This window comes from Octodon degus, unplaced genomic scaffold, assembly GCF_000260255.1.
Source record: "Octodon degus isolate 3935 unplaced genomic scaffold, OctDeg1.0 scaffold00002, whole genome shotgun sequence".
NCBI lineage: Eukaryota > Metazoa > Chordata > Mammalia > Rodentia > Octodontidae > Octodon > Octodon degus.
The window spans coordinates 12166277-12190410 of NW_004524578.1; the positions used below are offsets into that span (position 1 = coordinate 12166277).

At 55.9% G+C, this 24134-nt stretch overlaps 1 protein-coding gene across 1 annotated transcript; it reads left to right on the top strand.

Annotated features, from left to right (window-relative positions):
* The first annotated feature begins 16 nt into the window (after nucleotides 1–16).
* Rgma (repulsive guidance molecule BMP co-receptor a) lies at nucleotides 17–21622 on the top strand. The gene is made up of 3 exons (XM_004623269.2): nucleotides 17–257; nucleotides 13670–14184; nucleotides 20823–21622. Exons 1-3 carry the CDS (start codon nucleotides 176–178, stop codon nucleotides 21528–21530), a joined length of 1305 nt encoding a protein of 434 aa, XP_004623326.1. The 5' UTR covers nucleotides 17–175; the 3' UTR covers nucleotides 21531–21622.
* Nucleotides 21623–24134: the final 2512 nt, after the last annotated feature.

Genomic DNA, 24134 nt, shown 5'->3' on the forward strand with positions numbered 1-24134 from the left:
GCCGCGGAGGGGCAGCGCGGGGCGCCCGCGGGCGGCCGAGGTGGACCGAGCCTCCGGCTCGCTGCTCCCTCCGGCGCAGCGAGGCTGCCCTTTTACGCGGCAGCGCGATTTATTTTCTTCTCTTTTAAACTCTTCTTCCAGGGAGAGGCTAGTGGTAACAGGCCGAGCTGGATGGATGGGTATGGGGAGAGGGGCAGGACGTTCAGCCCTGGGATTCTGGCCGACCCTCGCCTTCCTTCTCTGCAGCTTCCCGGCAGGTAAGGCACTACGCCCTGGCCGGGGACGGCCGGCGGGGGCCTCCCGGCGACCCTGGGCTCGGGCTCGCCAGCGAGTGGAGACTCAATCTCGCCAGCCCCCAGGGACCCCCGCCTCCCGTGTCCGCGGGCCTTTGTTTCCCAGCTGCCCTGGTGAGGACGCCATGGGTGTCCGTGGAGACCCGGGGGACGCGCCCGAACTGCGAAGGGCAGGGGCGGGCGAGGAGACCTCGGCCCTGGGGTACCTCGTCCTGCGCCCGAGGAAGGGAAGTGGTGCCCAGGACGCACCTCCAGCGGTTCCGGAGGAGAAGGGGAGCTGGACGCACTTTGCTTCAGTTTACAAACCTGCCCGGGGTGCAGACGGGGCATGTCCCGGAGGTCCCTGCTGTATCCCCAGTGGTCCTCTCCCCTGGAACCCTGTCCCGCCCCACACGCTTCCCGACGCAGGCAAGCCCACCGACCCGGTTCAAATGAGCTCATACTGCTGTTCGATTACATTCCGTGTCGCCCCCTGTTTGTTTTTATTGTGTCAGAAAGACAGAGAATTTCAGAATTAAAGCTGAAAAAGCCCATCTGTTTCCAATGAATCCCCCATAGTTTTTCACAATGTTTTTGGCAGATCACTGCTTTCAAATTCCTCGGAGCCCGGACCTCTTGTTTTTGTTGGGGGAAGGGAGACCAACTCCACAGAGAAGCGTTTGTTCCTTCCCCGAGCGCTCCGGTTTCTTTACTTTTTTTTTTTTTTTTTCTCTCCCCTTTCGGAGGGAGGGGGGAAAGGCACGAAACTGAAATCCCCAGTGTGTTTTCTTTATAATGTTTCATAAAACTTTATTTCATTTTGCCATATGCTGCTCACAGCCTGGAAACGCCAGTTAAACCTTTTATATCCATTTTTCTCGCGCAAAAAAAAATACAAATAAACAGTGTCCCCGGCCAAGGGGACCTCTGTGCATGACACGAATAGTCGGCTGCCTTTTCATTGTGTGGCAGGGCTCAGAGATGTCTCCTGCAAAAATTCCAGCTGGTTTCACAAGGCAGCCAGGCAAATCTGCCGCCCCTGCGTGCAGCAGGATCTGCAAGAAAGGACTTGAGCTAGGCTGGGATTGAGTTGTTTTGATTTGCTTTTCAGCCAACTGGGTTTCAAGGAACTGGCAGGACGGGGCAGTCTGCACTGGGCCTGGCTACAAGTTGGTGCTCCCCGTGGGCGGCCCACGTAGACAGCCAGCAGTGTGGGGTAGAGCCTCAGTTTACCCTCTAATCCCAGCCCTGCTGAAGGCCCTGAGCGCCTAGCCTGCTCCAGAGCCCTCGATTGCAAGAGCAAGACCCTGACAAGGGCAAGAAGAGAAGAGGGTGTCAGTGTCCCCTAAGATCCTCAGCCCCCACGTGCGCAGGAATACCACAACCTCACCGCAGCACGGTGTCCTCCTGGACCCCTGTTGTTTGAAAAGACCGTTTATCCATCTACTTAAGAATCTGGCCAGATGAACAAAAAATAAAAATTACTCTCATTTTAAAAAAGAAATCCCCATTTTGGAGAAGCAGGAGTTTACAGTTTGTGTTCACCTCGGTTTGGCGTAGATAAAGATCCAGCCCATTGGAAGTTTTATCAGATGGGTTGATAAATGGCTTTTGTCCTTCGGCTGCCTTGGGGGATGTGCTGTCAGCCCCACTGAAATTGAGAAGGGGGGCTCAGGGGCCCTTAAAACAACACCTTCCCGCCCTTAAAGCCACAGAGCAGAATTTCTCAGGCTAGAAGCAAAGGAAAGGAAAGGATGGCGGCAGTTCTCAGGTCAGAAGTGTTTGTGGTGCTTCTTGATTCGTTTTGGGTTTTTTTTTTTTTTTTGTCTTAAAAACTTGTCTTTATGTTAGAGAGTCCCGACAGAGTCAAGGGAATGCTGGTGGGTTATATAATTCACAACCCAAATTCCATCACTTTGTTTCCAAGAAACCAATTTCTTTTTGGCTTCAAGGCTGGTAACTAAAACCTGGCAGATGGAGCCGATAGCTGCTGGGCTGTCAAGCCAGCTGGCTAAGGTTTCTCCTCCTCAGAGCCCCTGACAGTTGCATGGAGCCACAGTTGCCCACCTTATTGAAAACTGAGCCTCCCGTAGCCCACACTGAAATATACAGCAAACTCCAGAATTTGGAACTTGTGTGCTCAGGAAGCCTGGGTCAGAAGATAGCTCTCTGTAAGTGAGAGATGAATGAAACCGGCAAGTTCCAGAACAAAGAAGGGGACTGCCACAGTGGTGCTTTGGAATAGTCAGAAGACCAGTTCTGGAGGAGAGCAGGGTGGGTCTTGCCGAAAATAAAAAGCTTGGCAAGTAGGTGAGGCTTAGAGTCATACCTAAGTGCCACCGATGCCCCCTTCCATGGGTGAGGACAGGCTCAGGAAAAGTGGCAGCATAGGTTCCAGCCAGCTTGGAGGGCAGTGGCCAGGAGAAGACAAAAAGGTGCAGGTTAAGCTGAATGCGGGAGGGGGGTAAAGATGCCTTCTCTCTGCTAGCTTGAGAGTGTTTATGTTTGAGTATTCACATTTACTTTCACACATTTCATACATTCACACGTATGACAAATCTGCTGTGTCCCTGACTCCCTGACAGCTACAGCTTTGGGGCCCTCAGGCAGACCTAGACTGGTAAACAGAAAGGGCCTTGAAGTGTCACACAGGCAGGAAGGGCATCTGCCTGGGCAGTGCTGTGGGACCCAGGAGCAGGCAGGCAAAGGCCAGGCCTACCCCAGATGGGAGGCAGGACAAAGCTTTTCAAAAGAGGCTTCCACAAGTGGCATCCTCTTCCAAACATAGTGGATAGATACTTATGGGCTTAGAGGCCATGTGACTCATTCTAATGGGTGTCTAAGAGAAATCCATCAGGGCCTGCTTTGGACTGTTGATGTGTTTCCTGTTAACTGCAGATGGGTATGGTATTCCAGCATGGTGTTTCTCAAAGTGCAGTCCTGGGACCAGAAGCATCAGGCTACCCTGTGAACCTGGGCCCAGCCCAGAAGTCCCGAAGCTGGTAGATTCCCTGGGCCAAGATCCCTGCTGTCTGCTCTGATGGGCCTAGGAAGGGATTCTGATTCTCACTGAAGTTTGCAGCCTGCTGTTCTCTAAGAAGTACTGCACACCTGGGCGTGGTGGCAAAGATCTGTGATCCCTGCACTCAGAAGGCTGAGGCAGGAAGGCCTCAAGTCAATGCCAACCTATACTACATAGCAAGACGCTGTGTCAGAAGAGACACAGCCTGTACTGCACTGCAGCCTTTATTTCTTGTTTTTTCTTTTACACTTTCAAACTGTAGCAGTTTTAGAATGTTAGTCCCAGTGGGGAAAGTAAGGCCTGGAAAGACAAAAATCCTGTGTCGGGTTTCAGCACAGCTGGGTCACTATAGATATGAGCATACTGCTGCTACAAATCAGCCTACTCAGTGTATTGCTTTCTCCCCCAGTTGGACCTAGTGTCCTAGGACAGTGTCTCTGTCTCTAGGGCTGCAGGGACAGACTACCACAGAAGAGGCGTGTGGGCAGCACGAAGTCCTAGCTCACGGCCCCGGCCAGTGCAAGATCACGCCCCTGTTGATTCCTTGTCTGGTGAGGGCCCTCTTTCTGGGTGGCCTCTCTTCCCTCTGCCTCTGTCAGGCAGAAGAGACAAGTGGGTTCCTTGCCCCTACCTCCCCCATGAGGATGGGGGCACTAATCCTTTCATGAAGGCTCTACCCCCAGGACCTAAAATCACCTCCCAATGACCACTGCTCCTAATACTAGGGGCTTGGATTTAGCATTTGAAAGGACAGGTTGGGAACAAAGGCTTCCTCTATGGATGAGGGGGTCTTACAGCCAGTGTGTGAAGGGTCTTACAGGGCAGAGCTGGGCTCCCAGGGAGAACACAGATGGAATTCTGTAGGTGGTTGGGTCCTTAGGTCCCACTGGTGAACTAGGTGGTAAAGGAAAGGATCTCCAGTCTTCCTGTTTAGAGAAAGCTGGAGAAATTTCAGGCAGTTGTCCCAGCACCCAAGAGAAGAGTGTTGGAGAGAATTGTGCATCTGATGAGAGGTGACCCAAGGCACAAATAAGGCATCTGTGAGTTGGGAAGAGGCCAGTAGGCATGCAAAGGTGTTCACATGAGGCATGAGGGTCTGGTTCCCCTAAAGATCCCGTCTTGGGTGGAGTGCATCAAGCCTGGACACTGTGCCCCAACTTCAGGTTTGGGTTGAGCACCAGCTTGATGCCGTGCTGTTCTGCTTCTTGTCTAAAATGCAACCTGCTTCACGCTGAAAACTTGTTTTTCTTGAGGTCCCCACCTCATCCCAGTTTTCCTAAGACTCTTTATTTTAAAGCAGAAAGCCAAGAGTCCTGGCACAGCAGCACGGCTGGTATCGGTTACCCTAATTTCATCCCCTCACCTGTACCCGGAGGTAGGACATGGCGTCCTCAGTGGTAGGTGACACTTCCCGTCCCAGTGTCCTGGGATGAGAAGCCCTTCTCCAATCCCCACTGTCACCTTGCTAACATCTGCAGCAGGAGCAACCCCCCTAGGACTTAGGCATCTAGCAGGAAGGACAGAATGCTGGTCCTGCGGACCTGCTGGGCCTCATTTCCATGGTGTTCTGTCTATCCCCGAGCTGTCCTGGCTGCCCCTACAGCCCTTGCCCCCACTCCTTCACCATGGGTAACCACCAAGCCTTGGCCGTGGCACCACCCAGCTTAGGCTGTAGTGCCCACCATCCGCCCACTTGATCCAGGCCAAGCTCGGGGCTGGGGTGCACACAATCCTCAGCACCCTGGGAACCTGTCACATAGGCTACCTAGAGCTGACTTTACCCTTGTAGCTTGGTAACCTCATGAGTCTCAGGATTCTGTTCTCTTCGGAGCCACCAGTTCTGTTCATAAGGGCAGAAACCCTACTTGCTGTGTCTCTAATAAATCTGTCTCCTGCAGCAGACACGTCCAGCATTGTCCCAGGAGCTACAGACCCTGGGGTTTTATGTTTCTGGTGATTTGGGGTTTTGCTTAAAAGACTAAGACCATAGGATTCTTTAAATATTTTAAACTCTGAGTCCAGCCTCTCACAGATGGCCACTGTTAATTACCATTTCCTTAATGTCCTTCAAGATATAATACCTCTGAAGCGTGACCATTTGAAAGGATAATCTTTGAAGCTCTTCTGTTGATTGATAGCCATACTAGACCAGGCAGTCTGCTGGATGCATTTAGCATGTGTCCAGGAGGGTCATCACTACCATGCCACTATGAGCCTGGAGCGTCAGAAAGAGTGGCTGACTGCTTACCTGGTAGAGCTAGAGGGAGCCCAGGGTCCCCCCTTTACCCATATGTCAGCTTTGGGGGATACACCCTCAGATTAAATTTGCTGTGTGGGATGTCAGACTGCACCATGTGGTGAATCATGCACCGAGGTCAGGAAAGGAGGACGGGACAGGTCTGTGGCAGGACAGCATAGTCCCACTGGGGCTTCTGCCTCCTCCCGAGGCCCCTGTGGCTGTCCTGTCCACCTCTGGCTTAGCATTCCAAAGAGGCAGAAGTCACTCAGGCCCAGGTCAGAAAGCTGAATTCACAGGGCTGTGCTTATGCCAATCTTCTCCATCAGACTTGTGTCTTCTTGGTTCTGTGTAGTATTCTTTCCGTGCCCCGCTTTAGCTAAGCCATCAGAATACACAGACACCTGTTGCTGTCACACGCACACCTGTCCATGTCTCTGCAGAGAGGATCCCACAGCGCTCCCATGCTAGGGAATCCCTTGTACACATCTGCCCCGTGTCCCTGGGCCTAGCCCAGCCTGCACCACTTGCCCTTCTGGTGTGAGGGGGAGGTGGAAGAGGAAGCCAGCTGGGCTGTGGCAGTGGAGATGAAGCCACTTCAGATGCATTTCAACTTGCAGCTAAGCAGATGGTCCACGATTGTGGGGCCAGGGCCAAGATGGAAAGCCATGTCTCCTGTGCCAGCCCAAGGGACAGGACAAAGGGCCACACTGTGCCTTCAGACAGGAAGACAGCCTCTCACCTGCATGCTTCACTGACATCTGAAAAGTGATGTCGAGGCCCTTGCCACCCTCCTTGTGGCAGGCAGGGTAGCTTGGGCCTCTGCCTTGAGACAGGCAGTATGTCCCTGGCATGTGATCCTGTGCCCTTGGCCACCCTCTGTCCTAGAGAAACCCTCTGCCTGTGAATGACGGGAGAACACAGGGACCTTCAGGCCACCCTGTCTACGAGGACCTGCGAGGCTCCTCAAGGCTCGAAGCCAGGGAAGGGTGGCCCCATTGGAAAGCTGAGGTGTGCCCTTTCCATTGGCACTTGGCGCTGCTTCTTGCAGAGACTTGGCCAGCGTGGAGTCCAAGGCTGAGCAGCTCCGGCTGGGTGTGATAGGGCAGTGCCTCCTGCCTCAGCCCCATGCGTGGCGCTCAGCCACCTCTGCCCACGCTCCTTCAGCTGCGAGTTAACTCTCCGTGACCCCAGCTACCCAGTCTCTTGTTTCTTCCCTCCCTAGGCCAGCAGAGGCTCTCAGAGCTTCCACCTTGCCTTTCTGTAGGCCTGATACTGGAGGAAGCACCCTTGAAAAGCCTCCAGGAGTAGCCAGCTAGATGGTCCCCTAGGATGTCCTCAGGCCAGACTGAAGGACAAAGATCTGTTAGAGAAGAATCCATTTGGATGCTGTAGGTTAAGGCAGGCTCTAGAGAACAACAGTCTGCCTCCTGAATATGTCCTGAACTCAAGAGCCACCCTGGACACTTCCAGCCAGGGGACTAAGTACAAGAAAACTCCAAAAGAGCAAAAGGAACCACTGAGGCAGAGGGAGTCACAGGGAGGCAGTTTCCACCTCTGGAGCCAGAGGGACAGAGGCAAAAGGAGCTGAAAGGAAGGGCAGCCCATCCAGTCTTGGTCCTGCCGGGAAGCTTGGGACATGTCAACCTGTCTCTGTTCCAGGGCTCCTTGCCATTGAGTGCCCCCTAGTGGTGGACTCTATCCAGGAGCCAGGTGGAAAGAGAAGTGGGGTTTGCCTAGACCTGTGTCTCACTCTACCTGTCAAGTTCCAGCCTTGGAGATGTGCCCCTGAGACACTAGCGCCTCCATTCTTAGATCCTTATGTTCTGGTAGAACACATTTTGTCTGAAGTTGTTGCAGTCAACCCCACCTAAGCGCAGGGGTTCACTGTTGCTTCTTCTGGGAGCAGTACTAATCACCGTTCCCAGCACATGGCCGAGGCCAGAGCGTCCAGTGAGTGCCTGGTGCTTGCATTCAGGCAGTTACTCTGCAAGCCAGAGTAACTTGGACAAAGGCAAGCAGACCCTGGGCCTGGTTCTAAAGGAGCCTTACCGCTTTAAGAGGAGGCAGGTTAAGGCTCGAGCTCTGCGGGGCCCGCCTCTCCTCCGGGCAACTGAAACCTGATCTAATCCCTTTGCACTCGGGTAATTTATTGGTCTATTGGGCTTTTCTTGGTGGCAAATTGCATTGTCTTTATTCCTGGGCTCGGGCTCTGGAGGGCTCACCGCATTCCTAAGACTCCTTCTTAGGGTTGATCCTTCACACCCCCTTGGTGCACAGCAAAATAAGTTTTATTGGGCTTCTTTGTTATGCAAACTGAGCAGTAATCAGGCTATTATTCTGAAAGATTGGGCTTGATTAACAGTTCAAAGCAGGACTCTGAAAGCAGCTGATGCTGTCATAGAGCCTAAATATTTTCCTCCTGCTTGGGTTGGTACCTCTGTGGCCCAAAGCCCTCTTTCCCAGAAGCCCTGGGTTGCTGTTGAGAGGAAAAAATTCAGTCTGACAGGCTGTGTGCCTGAGATCTCTCTCTACCGGGGCTCAGGCCCAGGCGAAGGGGTCTGGACCCCGTCGCCAGCATGAGAAATGTTACCTGTATGCGTTTGGGCTGGGCCCTGGGCACCGGGGTTTAGTGGGTTAAACGAGTATCAAAACTTCTAAAATGCTTTGAATGCAATGCGTGGGAGCCTGAGGATGCCAGGATGGGGCTGGGGGATCCCGGACTGGAGACTCATGGACATGTGGGGAGTGTGGTCTTGGAGGACCCCTCCCAGGAGTACCCCAGCTGAACAGTATGGGGTGGCAGCGAGGCCAGTGAGGCCCACTCCAGAGCAGCTGGAAGCAGGCCAGAGAAGGGAAGCCCAGGGGCAGCCTCAATTAAGATCATACAACAAGTGTAGGCCAGCTATAGTTTAGCCTTGTGGCTCTAGAGAAGGGTAGAGATGCAGGAGAAGACCCTGCGGCCTCCAGAGCTGCCCAGAGGAGGAGCGGCCATCCCTAGGGGATGTCCTGCCTTGGTGACAGCTGTAAGTGGTGACTGGCACTCTCTGCAGCCCTTGTGTTCAGAACAGCTGTGGTGGGGCCTTGCAGAATGGCCCCTGTACTGGGTAGCAGAGTGGCCCCAGGGCACAGCTGAAGCAGGCTGTGCAGAGGGGCAGCGAGCTCTGGCTGTGATGGTGTGGCCCAGGCAGGTTCTGACCCCTGAGGCCTCTGTGATCAGCTTTGTATATGAAGATAAAAATCTCTGCCCTTTATTCAAGTGGCATAGCTGGGCATGGTGACACACACCTGTGACCCCTGCACTCCTGGACGCTGATGCAGAAAGATCTCAGGTTTCAACCCAGCCTGGACAACTTGGCCCGACTGTCTCAGAATTAAAAGAGGGGTGGGCCTGTAGCCAGAACCCCAGCTTTGGTTCACCTTTGGGGCCTGGGTGGACCGTGCTGCCTGGTGTGACGTGTGTGAGAATTCAGAAGGTCCAAGGGTGGTGAAGAGAGGAACTGGGGCCGAGAGCTGCAGTTCACACTGCCTCCATCCGGGAAGCTGCAAAAGAATCGTCCCATGTCTTGTCTTTCCAGTGGGGCTAGTAAGTCCTGGGCCATCACCGAGGTTAAAGGGCACATGGACAGCATCCAGTGGAGACCTATTCATGCTCAGTACCCATTAGCTGTTGTTTGTGTCCATCTCTCCGTAACTTGTGACTTGAAAGAACAAAGCTAGCTGCACAAATCACGGGCATGCACCTTCTTCCTGAACTCTGAGCTTCGTTGACATCAGCACCTCCTGTCCCTCTCACTGTTCCCTGGTGGGTCCCAGTTTGCATTTTTGTGCCTCAGAGGTCAGTGGAGTTCTGCAGAGTCACTCAGCTAGGGGTGGCAGAGCTCGACTGGACCCTGCTTGCCTGGCTCCACCACTGCTCCCGAAGTGCAGTCCCATGCAGGAGACTCTTCTCAGGCTCTGCCCCCCACACACACACAGACCACCGCCCACTGACTCTGAGCCTCCCCAGGTCTCCTGGGGTGGAGAAGTGGTGCCCCATTCTCCTCTCTCACACACAGTGGGGTCCGACACTTGCTCCTAAGCAAGAGCAGGATTGGCAGACTTGCAACTGGGGTTTCTGTACCTTCTGGCTGCCCTGTCACCCAGAGTGCAGCAGGAGGAGGAGGAGGCAACACTTTAGGGTGCTGCCGTGAGAACCTTGGGAAGGAAGGGCAGGTGACACACAGGAAGTGCGCACCCTGCGTCTGCGGCTTGGACGTGGAGGCTGGATTCCCTGCCCAGAGAGGGCTCGCTTTGCCACCTTTGATCCCCAGTCATCAGAGCAGCCGGGAAGAGCATCTCCGGGCTGGGCACTCCTGGGTGTGAGGAGATGGGAGAGAGGGTCAGCACCGTCCTCTTGAGCCTGGTACCCGCGGAGCATACTTGGGGGGGACCCAGAAGTGTGGAGGGGCGAGGCTTCGCTGTTAATCAGCTGGACTGTTGTACGGCATCACCATATCACCAACAGGAGATGTGGACATTGCTTTCTTGGTTCTGGAGGCTGAACTCTTGAGTTCCGGGCAGTGCTCCAGTCCCATGGGAGCCCCCTGCCCAGCTCGGCTTCTCCCAGGAGCCTCACTACATGACCTCAGCCAAGCCCAGTGATTTCCCAGAGCCTGCACCGCTGAGGTTGGGGTGGAGTCTGCAGATCTAGGGAGACCCTGTGCAGCCCACAGCACCTCCCTCATCAAAGCCCGGTGGCCATCGAGGCAGTGGGCTGCAGCCAGCGCTGACTGATGGGACATGCGCCCCCCACGCACCCAGGGCAGTGAGCCTTTTGGGCCTGCACTGATCTTGGGGTTCGGTCTGGTGGGTGTGGAGGTTAGTGGATTGAAGGAGAGGGGGTCTGAGCAGAGGTGGGAGGGTCTCCCTGGGTACCAGCCAGGCCTCCTGCAGGAGCAGCAGATCCTGCCAGCATAGGGCTTGTCCTGACTTCTAACCGCTGAGACCCTTGTTGGTTTGGAGACCCTGTTGGTGGAGCGCCCCCAGGTCTGGGGTGTGCCACAAAGACACCTTTAAGGCAAGTGCTATCTCTAATGTGCAGTTAAGCAAACTGAGGCTAAGGCTGGTCTCGCACTCCCAGCAAGGCAAGGAGTGGGGTTTTCGGCTCATGTCCTCCTCCAGTGCCCACTGTACCCACACCCCACGTGCCACTGTCTTCCGAAGACCTCTCCATTCTTTGCCCACCTCAGAGTACTCTATTGCATGGCTGAGAAATGACACTGAGAGAAAAAAAGGAGACAAGGCGCTCCCAGCAGCCCTGGATGCTGCTCTGAGCCCAGTTCCAAGTCTGAGCCAGCAGGGCCCCATCACCATTTCTCCTTAGGGCTGAAGAATTTGTGGGGTCACCTAGTCATGGGTGGAGACATAAAGGGGGTTCTGGGTGGGATGCCACTCAGACTCCACAGCCACTTGGACCTGGTCACCTGGAAGCAGTGCCCAGGGAGCATGGGCACCACATCCCTGCTAGCTGGAAGGCCCTGGTGCCATAGGAGGGCCCCCAAGGAGGAGGAAGTCACTGTGTAGGGGTCTGGCCGCTCTCTGACTGGTGGATGACCCCACGGATTAAGGAGGTTGTCAGATGACTCACTGACACAGAAGGCAGGGCCTCTGCGAGAGGGCGGGAGGAGGGGGGTCCTGATCCCTAGAGCACCAGGAAGTGGCTGAGACTTCATGCCCACTGCTCCTGCGTGCAAGATCTGGTGGAGAGCCTGAGGCCAGCACAGCTCCCTCTCATGTCCCAGTGCCTTCCACTGGCAAAGGACAGGCTGTGTCTTTTCTGGCCTCTTTCTCTTTCCATTGTGGTGAGGACTGGAAGTGAACCTGAGCATGGGTGTGGCCATCAGTGAGTGCCCGGTCCATGTCCATTTCGGTTGATTTTGCCCCATGTGCATCTCCCTAACTCCAGAGAAGAAGGCGGCAGGTTAGTATTCCCTGTGCCTGGGACTGACCATGCTGCCCACGACCACAGGGCAGACACAGGGTTGGTGGCTGTACCACCAGGTCTTGTGTACTGCGCTCCCTCAGCTCCACCGCCAGGGCCTGAACTGGGGCTTCTCCCACCTGGAACCTGCCCAAGTCTCGAAGCCCAAAAGCATGGCACGTTGGGGAATGGTACGCAGTAGCCTGACTTTATTTTTTAATGCAGTGCTGGAGGTGCACCCTGTGCTTTTGCATCAAGCTTCATCCCTACAACCCCAGCCCTTTGTTTTTATTTTTAAGAAGTTCTCAACTAAGTTGACCAGGCTGGGCTTGAACTTGAGATCCTTTTGCCCCAGAGTGCTAGAACGACCTGTGTGCATCCCCACATCTATTTATCTGAATCTATGAAAACAGGCTCTCGGCAGCTCTTCCATTATGGCTTCCCCCTCCCCAGTGCTCCTTTACGTAAACGTACAATGTGATGTGGACAGGTGATGTCTACTTGGGAGGAGGGAGCCCACCCCCAGGGAAGGTGGGACTGTGGCCATGAGACCCGCGTGGGACCGGGGCACAGCATGAGCACCGACGCGCCTTGTGTTCATCCTCAGCCTGTTCTCAGGTAGCTCTGTTCTTGGTTTTAAGCGCATCTTGACAATACAGATAAATCCAGAGGCGCAAAGTGACACTTCCCAGATCCTGAGCCAACTTGGTGGTCCTGTTGCTCTCAAAATCGCCCCCGTACTTCTGGGTGGGGATCCCCCAGCTAGTCCTCCGGCCTCTTTTTTCTGGAGATCCGTGGTCTGGGCTGTGCACAAAGACCCAGAAGGCCAGGAAAGGGCAGGTGCCTGAGTTCAAGTCAGCGACTCCCGTGTCCCAAGCTTTGGTTCTCAGGTGTGGCCATCCTGGCTAATCAACAGTAAGGCTGCCAGGCCTACGAACATTTATTTTTAAAAAAAAATAAGGGTGAGGGGCTGGTGAGATGGCTCAGTGGTCTAAAGCACCTATTTGGAACAGGCATGGAAAAGCACAGGGACCGTGGTTCAATCCCCCAGCATCACATGCCAGCCAGCCCCGCCCCCTGGTGGGCTGAGCTGGCCACACACACACACACAAATAATTTTTAAAAAAAATAATAAGGGTGAATGAGGGCAAATCCAAGATTATACTATCTCCGTAGCTTCCCACCTTACAGGATTGAGAAGGATTCAGCCACAGTAAACAAGAAGGAAGCAGATCCTCTGTGACCATGGCTAATGCCTTGGTAGCGCCCAGCCCTGGCTGTGCTGCCCAGGAGATAAATGCTGAAAGTTCACAGCGCGGCCTCCCCTGCAGCTGCCCCACCATCCCATGCCGAGGCCTAATATTCCCCGAATTTCCAGATGAGGATAAAGAGTCACAGTGAAGCAAGGTCACCCCGTGACAGAGCTGAGAACACACTCTTGCAAAATGGGGCGTCAGTCCCTGGGAAATTCCCATTGCTTTTTGCCCAGATTCTTTTTTTTTTTTTTCTTTTAATTTGTGTGTGTCTGTGTGTGTGTGTGGCCAGCTCAGCCCACCAGGGGGCAGGGCTGGCTGGTATGTGGTGCTGGGGCATTGAACCGCGGTCCCTGTGCTTTGCTAAGCTTGTTCTAAGTAGGTGCTTTAGACCACTGAGCCATCTCACCAGCCCCTGCTCAGATTCTTGAGGAGGGCCATGAAATGGAGACGGGTGGGGTGAGGGTGCAGTCGGCTCCCACAGAGCAGGGTCAGCTGGTCGGTGGGCCTGGCCGCCCTGGGTGTCCAAGACCTTGAGGAAGATCTAGAAAGCTAGATGGGGTGGAATCCACCCTTTCAAGCGCCCTTAAGGGAGCGAGGGATTGTTTTGTGTTTGTGGAGCTAGGTACAGAGCTTAGGGCCTCTGTGCATGCTAGGCAAGTGCTCTCCTGTTCAGCTACACCCCTAGTCCCTTTTTAATTTTTAGCATCAGCCCTGGCTGACTGCTCCCTAGTGGCCAGGCTTACAAGCATGCACCGCCACTCTGCCTGGCAAGGGAAGTTTTTACCGTCCGCGAACATGCAACATAAGTGGTGCAGCCTAAGGTGAGCGGTGGCAGGCATCCGAGGCCCAAGAAAGGAAGGGGGCGTGGAGGGGCTTCCGTCGCTGAGCCCCAACCCTGACAGCCGTCTCTTTCTCCCGCAGCCATCTCTCCGTGCAAGATCTTGAAGTGCAACTCAGAGTTCTGGAGCGCCACGTCGGGCAGCCACGCCCCGGCCGCGGACGACGCGCCTGAGTTTTGTGCTGCACTGCGCACTTACGCGCTGTGCACACGGCGCACGGCACGCACCTGCCGGGGCGACCTAGCCTACCACTCCGCAGTCCATGGCATCGAAGACCTCATGAGCCAGCACAACTGCTCCAAGGATGGCCCCACCTCGCAACCGCGCCTGCGCACCCTCCCTCCGGCCGGGGACAGCCAGGAGCGCTCGGACAGCCCCGAGATCTGCCACTACGAGAAGAGTTTCCACAAGCACACAGCTGCCCCCAACTACACGCACTGTGGGCTCTTCGGGGACCCGCACCTCAGGACTTTTACAGACCGCTTCCAGACTTGCAAGGTGCAGGGCGCTTGGCCGCTCATTGACAATGACTACCTGAACGTGCAAGTCACCAACACACCCGTGCTGCCCGGCTCCGCCGCCACCGCCACCAGCAAGGTGAGTGTTCTTAGCACATGGGCGCCTGGTTTAGGAAGGCGAGCTCTGAAGATCTTTGCCATGAAGGACACCAGCATAGCTCCATCTCTCCTTGTCCCCAACATCCCCTCTCACTGGTACCCTTCAGTGGCCTCTGTTAGGAACCTCACCACACCCCTGGAAGGTGCATCTGTAGTTCTAGGCGCTCTGATGGCTGGCAAACCTCCTGAGTTCCACCTGCTGTCCGATCAGCAGCCCTTCTAGATTCTCACAGGACCTTGAACACCACTGTGAACCCCTAAGGCAAGGAACCTAGTTTGCTGCTCCACTGAATAATCCCAAAACTCACTCACCAACCTCCCAGCATGTACACTGAAGTATGTGAAAAAAAATTGGCTGCCACAAAACTATTCCCTGGTACAGAGAAGATGGGGATCGTGGCCCTAGAATTTTGCCTGGGGTAGGGTTTGTGAAGCCTGTACCCTGGTTTCACAAACCATCATACCTATCTGTAGATAATTCTTAATACTGGGCAAGTAGAACAAGATAGCTGAGTGTAGCATAGCTAGGAAAGACCGCCTGCAAATACCTTGTTCAGGGTGAGAATAAGTGTTGAGGCTGGGGAGATGGCTCAGGAGAATAAGCACTTGCCTGGCAAGTGCAAGGGCCTGAGTTCAATCCCCAGTTCGGCCCTAAATAAATAAATAAATAAGTGTTGAGGACAGGTGAGTTTTTGGTGTGCTTGTGTATGGATATGTGAGCATGCGCATACAGCACTGGGTGGAGATACAAATGGGTTTCTTATCGGTGGTGTAGTCAGAAAAGTTTAGAAGCTTGGCATGGTGGCACACGCCTATAATCCCAGCACTCAAGAGGCTGAGCCAGGAGGATCGCTGTAAGTTTGAGGCTGAACTACATAGTGAGACCCTGACTCAAAAGAAAAAAGTAGAGCCCAGGGTGGTGACACTCACCTATCATGCCAGCTAGTAAGGAGACTGAGGCAACAGGATCAATATTTCGAGGCCTCCCTGGGCAACTTAGCAGCACCCTGTCTCAGAATTCTAAAAGAGGGACTGGAGACATAAAGGGGTGATGGAGTTCCTGCCTAGCCTGTGTAAGGCCTTGGATTTGATCCCCAGCGAGGCCAAATGTGAGAGTAGAAATGTTACTCAGTACACTTGTGTTTTCAGACTTTTGGTGTGGTTTTTTCTTACCTGTGAACTTGGAGCAACTCTGGAACCAACGAGGAGGCTGAGTGGCAGGGACATGTGTGTTCTATCCTGGCCCTCATGAAGCAGGCACCACCCTGGACAGTGGGCCCTGGCAGGCGCCTTCCTGTAGCTGCTTGTTTGTACTGCACAGGGTGCAGTGGACAGTGACGCAGCCCCCTGTCCCGGATACACACAGCCCCTCCTGGCAGCTCAGCCACCTTACTATATGCGTGGGTCAGAGATAGCTTTATTTTCTTTAAGACCCTAGTGATCTTTATTTTGTTTAAGCAGCACGAAGAGGTTTACTTGGCAGAATTTAAAGCATACGCTCGCATAACAGTAGAAGGGCTGGCCAAATAGCTCAGCAGATTAAAGTGCCTGCAAGCAGGCTCAGGGGCTGGGCCCCGGGCCTGTCTTGCCGGCCCCACCCCCGGGGTACACTGAGACAGCAATTGAGACTGGGCATGATAGCACCGGCCTGTAATCTACGAGTCTGATCTAGTAGGGACACCTTGAGCACCCTGTAGACCCTTCCCTGTGATGGAACTCTGAGGGCCCTGGGGCTGCTGGCGTGGTCCTGCCCTTCACACCTTTGTCCTACCCGCACACTGAGGTAGTCTGAGCCCTGTGCACCTGGGAAGGAGGAAGACAGCAGGGTGAGAGGGAACAGAAGCAGCTTCACTGGGCATGCCAGGGAGCCCCTACCCAGCTCCCAGGGCATGGCCCATGGGACAGATCAAGAGCCCGTGGCTCTGGGAGGCTCCCAAACCTCCCCCCAAATGTCATAGGCCAGAAACACAGCAAGGATTTGTCCTGGGCCAGGGTGGCCCCAGAGGCTACTGAGAGGCACTCATTTTCTGACCCCAGGAGGCCCCCGCAGGACAAGTCCTGCTTGGATGGCCACTGCCAGAGGCAGCCACAGGCATAGCCTGTGACCCCAGGAATGGGTCCCTCCTGTGCCCCCCGGAGGCTTCCTGTCCTGCTTGGTTGGAGGAAGGTCTTTGGTGACCTCAGGTTCAGATCTGACTAGCCATGAGGCCTCGAGACTGGGCGGGAGACTGCAGTCCTTAGAGCCACAGATGGGGCTCTTCTGTCCTCCACCCTGGCCACTGAGCTGTCTTGGCTCAGCCCTTGGAGCCCCCCTGGGGCAGGCTGGCTTTAGCCACAGTGGGCTGTTTCCCCAGGAAGGGCATTTTGGAAGGCCACGTGTTGGGCAGCGCCAGCTGGCCCACAAGGGCGTTCCTGTTCCTTCCCACCCTGTCACATTCAGGAAAGGACAGTAAGGTGACCGGGTGGCCAGGAAAATGTCCATCCCCTCAACTTCCCTCTGCGCTGGTGGCCTTAGGCTCCCCGCCAGGTAGAAAGCAAGTAGATCTCCACTGTGGACACTGTCCCAGGCCAACAGCACATGTGTGTCCCCACCTACACCCCGCAGACACCAGGGCCCAGCTGCCTGCCCACAGCTCCTTCACCCACCACCACCCTGGCTGTCTAGAGCCAAGATAAACTGTGCTGGAGTCCGAGGCTGCAGCTTCTAAATCTAGAGGCAAACATCCTGCGGGAGGGGACCGGCCTCCCCACCACGGGCTCCTGAGGGCTGACAGGGGCCCAACAGGTCTCAGAGTGTGAGAGGGACAAGGACCCCAGTGGTGTGGACTCCAAGTGTGATGGCTGAGCCAAAGCAGTTGTGGTGTACAATGGCAGAGGCCAAGCTGCTTTTCTGGGGGCTTACGGGTAGCTGCCAGACGCCACCTTCAGTTCTCAGCTGAGACGCTGGGACCCTCAGCACAGCAGTGCTGTCCTGAACCGAACGGATGAATCATTCATTCATCCATCTGTGAATTTAATTCATTCACTGGATCCGAGTGTTTCAAATGCCTCTTCTAATCCAGCCGTGGGCACCTTGGACCGCCCAGCAGGCCTGGGTGGGGGAACCCTCCCTCATTGCGCCAGTCCAGAGGTTTCCAGAGGGTATGGAGCCATGTGGCAGAGCTCGGCCGCCCCAGCTGCTTGGGGACTGAGCTGCCTTTGATCTCCGCAGGCTTAGGGTTCAGGGCCTCTTGGGCCAGCTGTGGTGGGGGCCGGTTAGGGCACTGGTGCCTGGGGCCAGGCCAATTTCAGATCTCGGGCCAAATGGGGGCCCTGTGGTCCCTGGGTGAGAAATGCCAGTCCCTACTGCCCTGGCCTGCCCGTCTCTTCCTGGAAGCCTCTGCCCGACTCACACCCCTGTTGCCTCCATGCCCACCCTGAGCACGAGGCTTCTCTGCCTGTTCTGGTGCCTAGGCAAAGGAGAACCCAGGCAAAGGAGAGTGGAGCCTACAGAACAATGCGGGGGGCTTCAGGACCACAACTGCATGCTAATGCAGTGGCACCAGGGGACAGTGGCAAGCCCCAGGCAAAGAGGACTGATGGCCTGGGGCCTTGGGAGAAGTAGAGAGCTTTTATCCCCAAGGTAATGGTCCCCAGCACCCTCTCTGGCTTCCTATTCCCAGCTGTGTGGGCAGCACCTTTTTTTTTTTTTTTTTTTTTTTTAGAAATGGGGATTGAACTCAGCCCCTTGCGCTTGCCAGGGAAGCACTTATTCCACTGAGCCATCTCCCCGGTCTAGGCCAAGAAACCGAGGCTCAGATGAAAGGACCTGGGACGTGCACTGCCGTTAGTTTCCCCTACATCCCCCGCCTCCCTGTCACTCTGCAGGCTGCATCTTGGGTCACTGCCCCTCCTCCCTCTCCCAACCCTGTACCCACTATGTCCTGGCGCTGGCTTTGGACCCCACTTGAAGCCTGGGCTCACCCTCTTGTCACAGGGGAGAGGCCCAGGGCTGTTTTGGCAGAGCGCCGGTGCTCGACAGGCCCCTTCGTGCTGTTGCTTGTGGTTGAGACTGGCACGGGTGCCAACGAGAGCAGGCACTTGTCAGCCTTTCCGGAGGCTGTCTCTGAGCAAGAGGAAGAGAGAGATGGGGGGGATGAAACCAGCCCTTCCTGTTCCAGGGAGCCAGGCGATGGCACTTGGAAAGCGGCCCTCTCCAAGTGCAGTGTCTGTGTGGCCCTGTGCCCTGGGCAGGGACACTGGGGCCCATGAGGCATCCCCGCCCCTGCTAGGAGCAGGACCACCCACTGTGCAAACCACCCTCGCTGTCCCACTGTGCCCTGCCCATGGCCTCCCCCACGGTGGGCACTGGGTGAACCACCAGCCAGAGGGGAGAAGTGGGAAGCTGAATCCCCTCCAGTTGCCCCTGTGGAAAGGCTGCTGCTGCCCCAGACCTGGACGCCCACCCCAAGCACCAGGGAGGGAGGGGGGGAAGTGGAATGCGGTGCTGCCGTGGCCACATGGCCAGGACCCCTCAACCTTGGTCCAGTCCTGCGTAGTGGGCAGAATGTGCCCTCACCCCACAGGCCACAGGCCACAGGCCACAGGCCCACGGAAAAACTCATTTCTTCTCAGGTCACAAGAAGACAATTGGTGTGATCCAGCCCTAGCTACACATGTCCTTACATCAGTATGATCAGAAAATGCAACTTTTAATTCCTCCCTTACAGAGGCGGGGCCCTGAGGCCGCAGTCACAGCGAGACTTGCCCTCCTTTCTGATCTGAGGGAGGACTTTACTTCCTCGGTCACACTGGCTGGGTGTTTTCTCTGTGTCCTCCTGAGGGTCTCCTGCCCCATGCCTCCCCACCCCTGCCTGGTCACCCCTAATGTCACAGTGTTGGGGAGCTGCTCACAGATGGCACTGCAACAGGGACACCTCCAGCGCTCTTGCCTCCCTGCTGTCCTGCTCAACCTAGAAGGTTCTAGAAGGCTCTGCAGCCTCGATCTCCCTCGTAGGCCCAAGCCCCTGAGGTCAGGCCCTTGTATCCACCCAGCCAAGCCACTCTGGTTCCCCTCAGCCTCCCACACCTTGCTGTGCCTAGCCACATGGAATGGCAGCTGCTCACCCCCAGCCTGTGTCCTGGCCCCAGTCCCCACGCTGTGTCCTCATGGCCTGTCCGTCTGTGACTGTCCTGCCTGCACCAAAGTCATCCTTCAACCTTTCATTTACTCTGGTGTCTGCACTCTGGGACTCCATCCTTGTCCTATACATGCTATGAGACCAGGGGCTCCCTTAGGACTTTGTGACATTGCCACCCCAGTGGCCTGGCAGGAGTGGGGTGTCCTTTGGGGTCTCTGGCACACAGGCGTGAACTCTGTCCCACAGCAGGTAGGGACTGGGGCTTGGGATTTCAGTTGAGTGGTCAGCCAGGGAGTCCAGGTTGACTCCTACTTCCAGGAGCTGGATTAGGGGAAAGCATTGTGCATGTCCCCAACCCGTGTCTTCCAGCTGGCTCACATCATGGAGGAAAGAGCAGCAGGCCTCGCACACACCTGGGATGCTGGTGGAAAAACACAGCCCCCCTTCCACCAGGCTGTTGGCCGGGGCCCTTCTCCCTAACCTCCTTTCCCATTCCTCCCAGAAGGGCAGTGCCTGCAGCCTGAAGCCTCTGTCCCTGTGGGTAACCCACCCCTTCCTCCTTCCCCTCCAAGGCCTGGCTCAGGTGTGCCCCCTCACAGCAGGGGCCCCTGGCAGTGTGGAGACTGTCAGCGAGCAGATTGGTATCTTGTGGCTACTGCTGCTACACCAGTTGCCATAGAAGGAATAGTTCAAACCAACAGAACTTTGTCCTCATAGAATTCTGGGCTCAGAAGTCCATAGAGAGTCTCATGAGGCTAGAAGCTTGGTAGGGCTCCTCTTTCTGGAAGCTCCAAGGCAGGACCCACCTTTTACCCTCCTGCCTCCTGAGGCTGCTGAGACCCAAAACCTGTGGCCTGATATCTTTGGGCACCATTTTTCACCCTACCACAAATAACCTTTTATTTTTAATTAGCTTTGTTTCTTTTGTTTTTCCGTTACCATTTTGTGTCAGATTTCTTTTTTTAATCTTTATTTGTATCAGTCCCTGTTTGTAGTACATAATGCTGGCATCCCCGTGGGGAGTTGGTACCTGTGCGTGGCACGTCTTCATTCTTTTTGGGTCCTTGCCTGTCCCTTCCCTCTCACCTCGCTCTGTCTCTTGGACCCCCTTCCATTTGCAAGAGGTTGGTCTTCCTATTTCCTATCATCGTTTACTTCCCCCTTTAATGTATTTAGACTTTGGGTGTCTCACTTAAGAGAAACCATCTCTGTGTTTCTATCACTGTAGTTTGTCTATAGAAGAAATGACCTCATTTTCTAATTTGAGAGGTGACCTAAAGTTTTCTGAGGAGTTGTTTTGTTTAAGTTAAAAGGGCAAGTTTGTTTCAAGAAAAATATCATCGCCTAGTTGTGCAGCTGTACCTGAACTCTGCGTCCTGGGAAGGGGACGCACTGGTGTCCTGGGGCCCCTCCAAGCCATCCCCTCCATCCCGGCATCGGAGGTGTAGGACAGCCTCTCCCCACGCCTGACCCAGTGTCCTCTGCCCCCACCCCACAGCTCACCATTATCTTCAAGAACTTCCAGGAGTGTGTGGACCAGAAGGTGTACCAGGCCGAGACAGATGAGCTTCCGGCCGCCTTCGCCGATGGCTCCAAGAATGGCGGGGACAAGCATGGGGCCAACAGCCTGAAGATCACAGAGAAGGTGTCGGGGCAGCACGTGGAGATTCAAGCCAAGTACATCGGCACCACCATCGTGGTGCGCCAGGTGGGCCGCTACCTGACCTTCGCCGTCCGCATGCCCGAGGAAGTGGTCAATGCCGTGGAGGACAGGGACAGCCAGGGCCTCTACCTGTGCCTGCGGGGCTGCCCACTCAACCAGCAGATCGACTTCCAGGCCGTCCGGTCCCAGGTAGAGGGCCCCGGTGCCCATGGGCCAGCAGCCACCAGCCAAGCTCCCGAGGCCCCTGAGACATTCCCCTATGAGACAGCAGTGGCCAAGTGCAAGGAGAAGCTGCCCGTGGAGGACCTGTACTACCAGGCCTGCGTCTTCGACCTCCTCACCACAGGCGATGTGAACTTTACACTGGCTGCCTACTACGCCCTGGAGGATGTCAAGATGCTGCACTCCAACCAGGACAAGCTGCATCTGTACGAGAGGACTCGGGAGCTCCCGCGCGGGGTGGCGGCTGCAGCGTGGTCCCCTGGCCCCCGGCCAATCCTCAGCCTCCTCCTGCTCCTCACCCTGCTGCCTGTGTTCTGCTAGGTAGTGCCACGGCCTCAGACAGGGAGACAAGGACTCTGCCCCTGCCCTCCTCTGAGTGCTGGGGACACCAACCTGGGGCCGATGCCCAGTGTGTGGCCTGGGGTCTCTGTAGTGTTCTGGAGCCGAGCCAGCCCCAGCCAGGTGGCATTGTGGCCCGTGGTGGATGGCTCCCTCCCAGCTGTCTCTGGCCGGGGCTTGAAGGCAGGGGGCTGCCTAGGCCTCTCTAGTGCACATGACAGGTTATGGTGATTGGTGCTGTGGTGTCTGTGACAGTAGATCTGTGTGAGGGGGGAGCAGCTTGCTCTGCCCCACCCCTGCTGTGTGAATGCAACACAGCCCCAGGCGGGAGCCCAGTGGGCATGGTCCGCATGACCCCTTGCAGCCCCTCGCAATGCACTGAAACAGGCCCAGCTGACCGCTGCACGCGCACACACACTCACCCCAGCACACTCGCACTCAGCCCGCGGGGCGGGCAGGGCTCCCTCCCAGTATAGGTAGGACACCCCAAGACGCTGCTCACGACCTTGCAGCCTTGCTTGCACCAGCAGGCTGTGCCCCCTGGCACTTCCCACTAGGACATGAGGGGTCTTGCCCAGTTGGCTGCCACCGCCCTGAGAGCCAGTGGTTGGAAGGACATGTGTGTGGGTGTGGGGTTCAAGCAGGGCCACTCCTGAGCTCTGCGCCCATCCCTGCTGTGTGTAAGAAAGGTGAGTGCTGGCTTCCAAGTGTCTACACCAAGAGGAGACCATCTGGCTCCCTTCTTCCCCAAGAGGGGGCTGGGCAGGAGATGGGGACAGGGCCAGCTGGCCTGCCCTGTCCTCTGCTTGTTCCTCCCCGGCACGGTACTGGGAGCCTCACTGCACGTGTGTCTGGGCACTAGGTCAGGAGCCCTTGGCAGGATGTCACCCTCTGATCCCTTCCCCAGAGACCAGCAGGGCTCCCAAAGCCTCTTCTCTCAGAGGTGCATGAGGTCCAGTGGGCCATCTTGCCCTGTCCCCAGTCTTTGGCGTCTGCAGCAGCCCCTCCGCTGTCCCCAGGGACCTCTCATACACTGGCCAGGAGGCTGCAAACCTGCGGCTCCCATCCCCCCCCTCCAGGTCCTACTCTTGGGAATCCATGCTAGGGGTGGGGGGCACTCTCCCCCTCCAGCTGGTTTTTTGTTGTTTGTCTGTTTAGATGACCCCTATGTTGGAAGTAAAAAGTTGAAGCACTTTATTTTGGTTGTGTTTGATCCCATTCTGCTTGGAAGTGGGGACTCCGCACCTGTCCCTGACAGCGGCCGTGTGGAGGAGTGTCACCACTTGTACAGACTGTAAATTATTTATTAATGGCTAAATGCAAGTAAAGTTTGTTTTGTTTTGTTACTTTCTTCTGCACCACAGTTGGAGTCTGTTTTCTGAATGGACCGTGGGCCCCTCGGGGGTGGGCGGATGCCTGGAAGGAGGCACCTCCGTGAAGTCCCTGCCAGTCCTTCCCTGGGTGGGTGGGGGTCTGGCAAGTACAGGTCCCTGGCTCAGAACGTTGGTGACTGCACAGTGGAGGGACACAAAGTGCCACTGGACATGGCCGGAGGAGAGGGGAACCGCAGCTGCAGGAGAACGAGTCTCGGCCCCCACTGGCGAGCCCAGGCCTGGCGCCAGTGCCTCCCTGCCTGCAAGTACCCTCCTCGAGACGAAGCCAGGGGGGACCCCTGCATGCACGTGGAGTTCTCTGCTGGCTGTGGCCTCATTTCAGCCCTGCAAGCAGCCCAGTGCCTCAGGAGTGGGTCCAGACCCTTTTTGCAGGTAGAGGTGAAAAGGTAGAATTCACTTTCAAGCAAGGTAGAACCAAGACAGACATGGGGTCTCTGTCCTGGAGTCCCTGCCCTTAGTGCTAAAGGCCACTGGGCAGGACAGCAGTGCACTGTTCTGGGACACATCCACTTCTCCACCGTGCCTGCTGCGTGACTGTGGGCAAGTCACTGAACCTCTCTGAGCCCCTGGACCCTCTCTGTGGAGCGAGGGGCGTCTGTCTTGTGAGGTCTGGTGTTTCTGTGGGTTTTTCCACCCCCGCACAGTGGTGCACAGGATGTCCCGTGCTGGCAGGAGGTGGGACAGGTGTGGGAGGGAGGTGACCTGAGGAATCCAAAGAGCAAGGGCTGTAGCAGTCCCAGGTGGGACTAGGCCTGGGTACGATGGGAATTCCCAGGGCCCTGCTCTTAACACAAATGGGGGGGGGGGGCTGGGTTTGCAAGGAAGGAACCCGCAGGGAAGGGCAAAACACCTCCTCTCACAGCAGGGCGGAGGGACCTGACCCTGGCAGCTTCTCAGAGAAACCTCTGGGAAGCCGGCTCAGGAGGGGATCCGCTCATGCACTATGCCCTGAAGATGCTGTGCGATGCTTGCCAGGAGATACTCTCGGTTTAAAATTTATTCAGGACAATCCCTGTTGGGGGCTGGGAGATGGCTCAGTGGAATAAGTGCTTCCCTGGCAAGCCCAAGGGCCTGAGTTCAATCCCCGGCTCCACAAAAAAAAAAAAAAAAAAGACCCTCCCTGTTATTTAACCTGCAGGAATTCTTGCCCAAGCACCATGCGCCCCGTAGCCCCCCAGAACTTTTTTTTTTT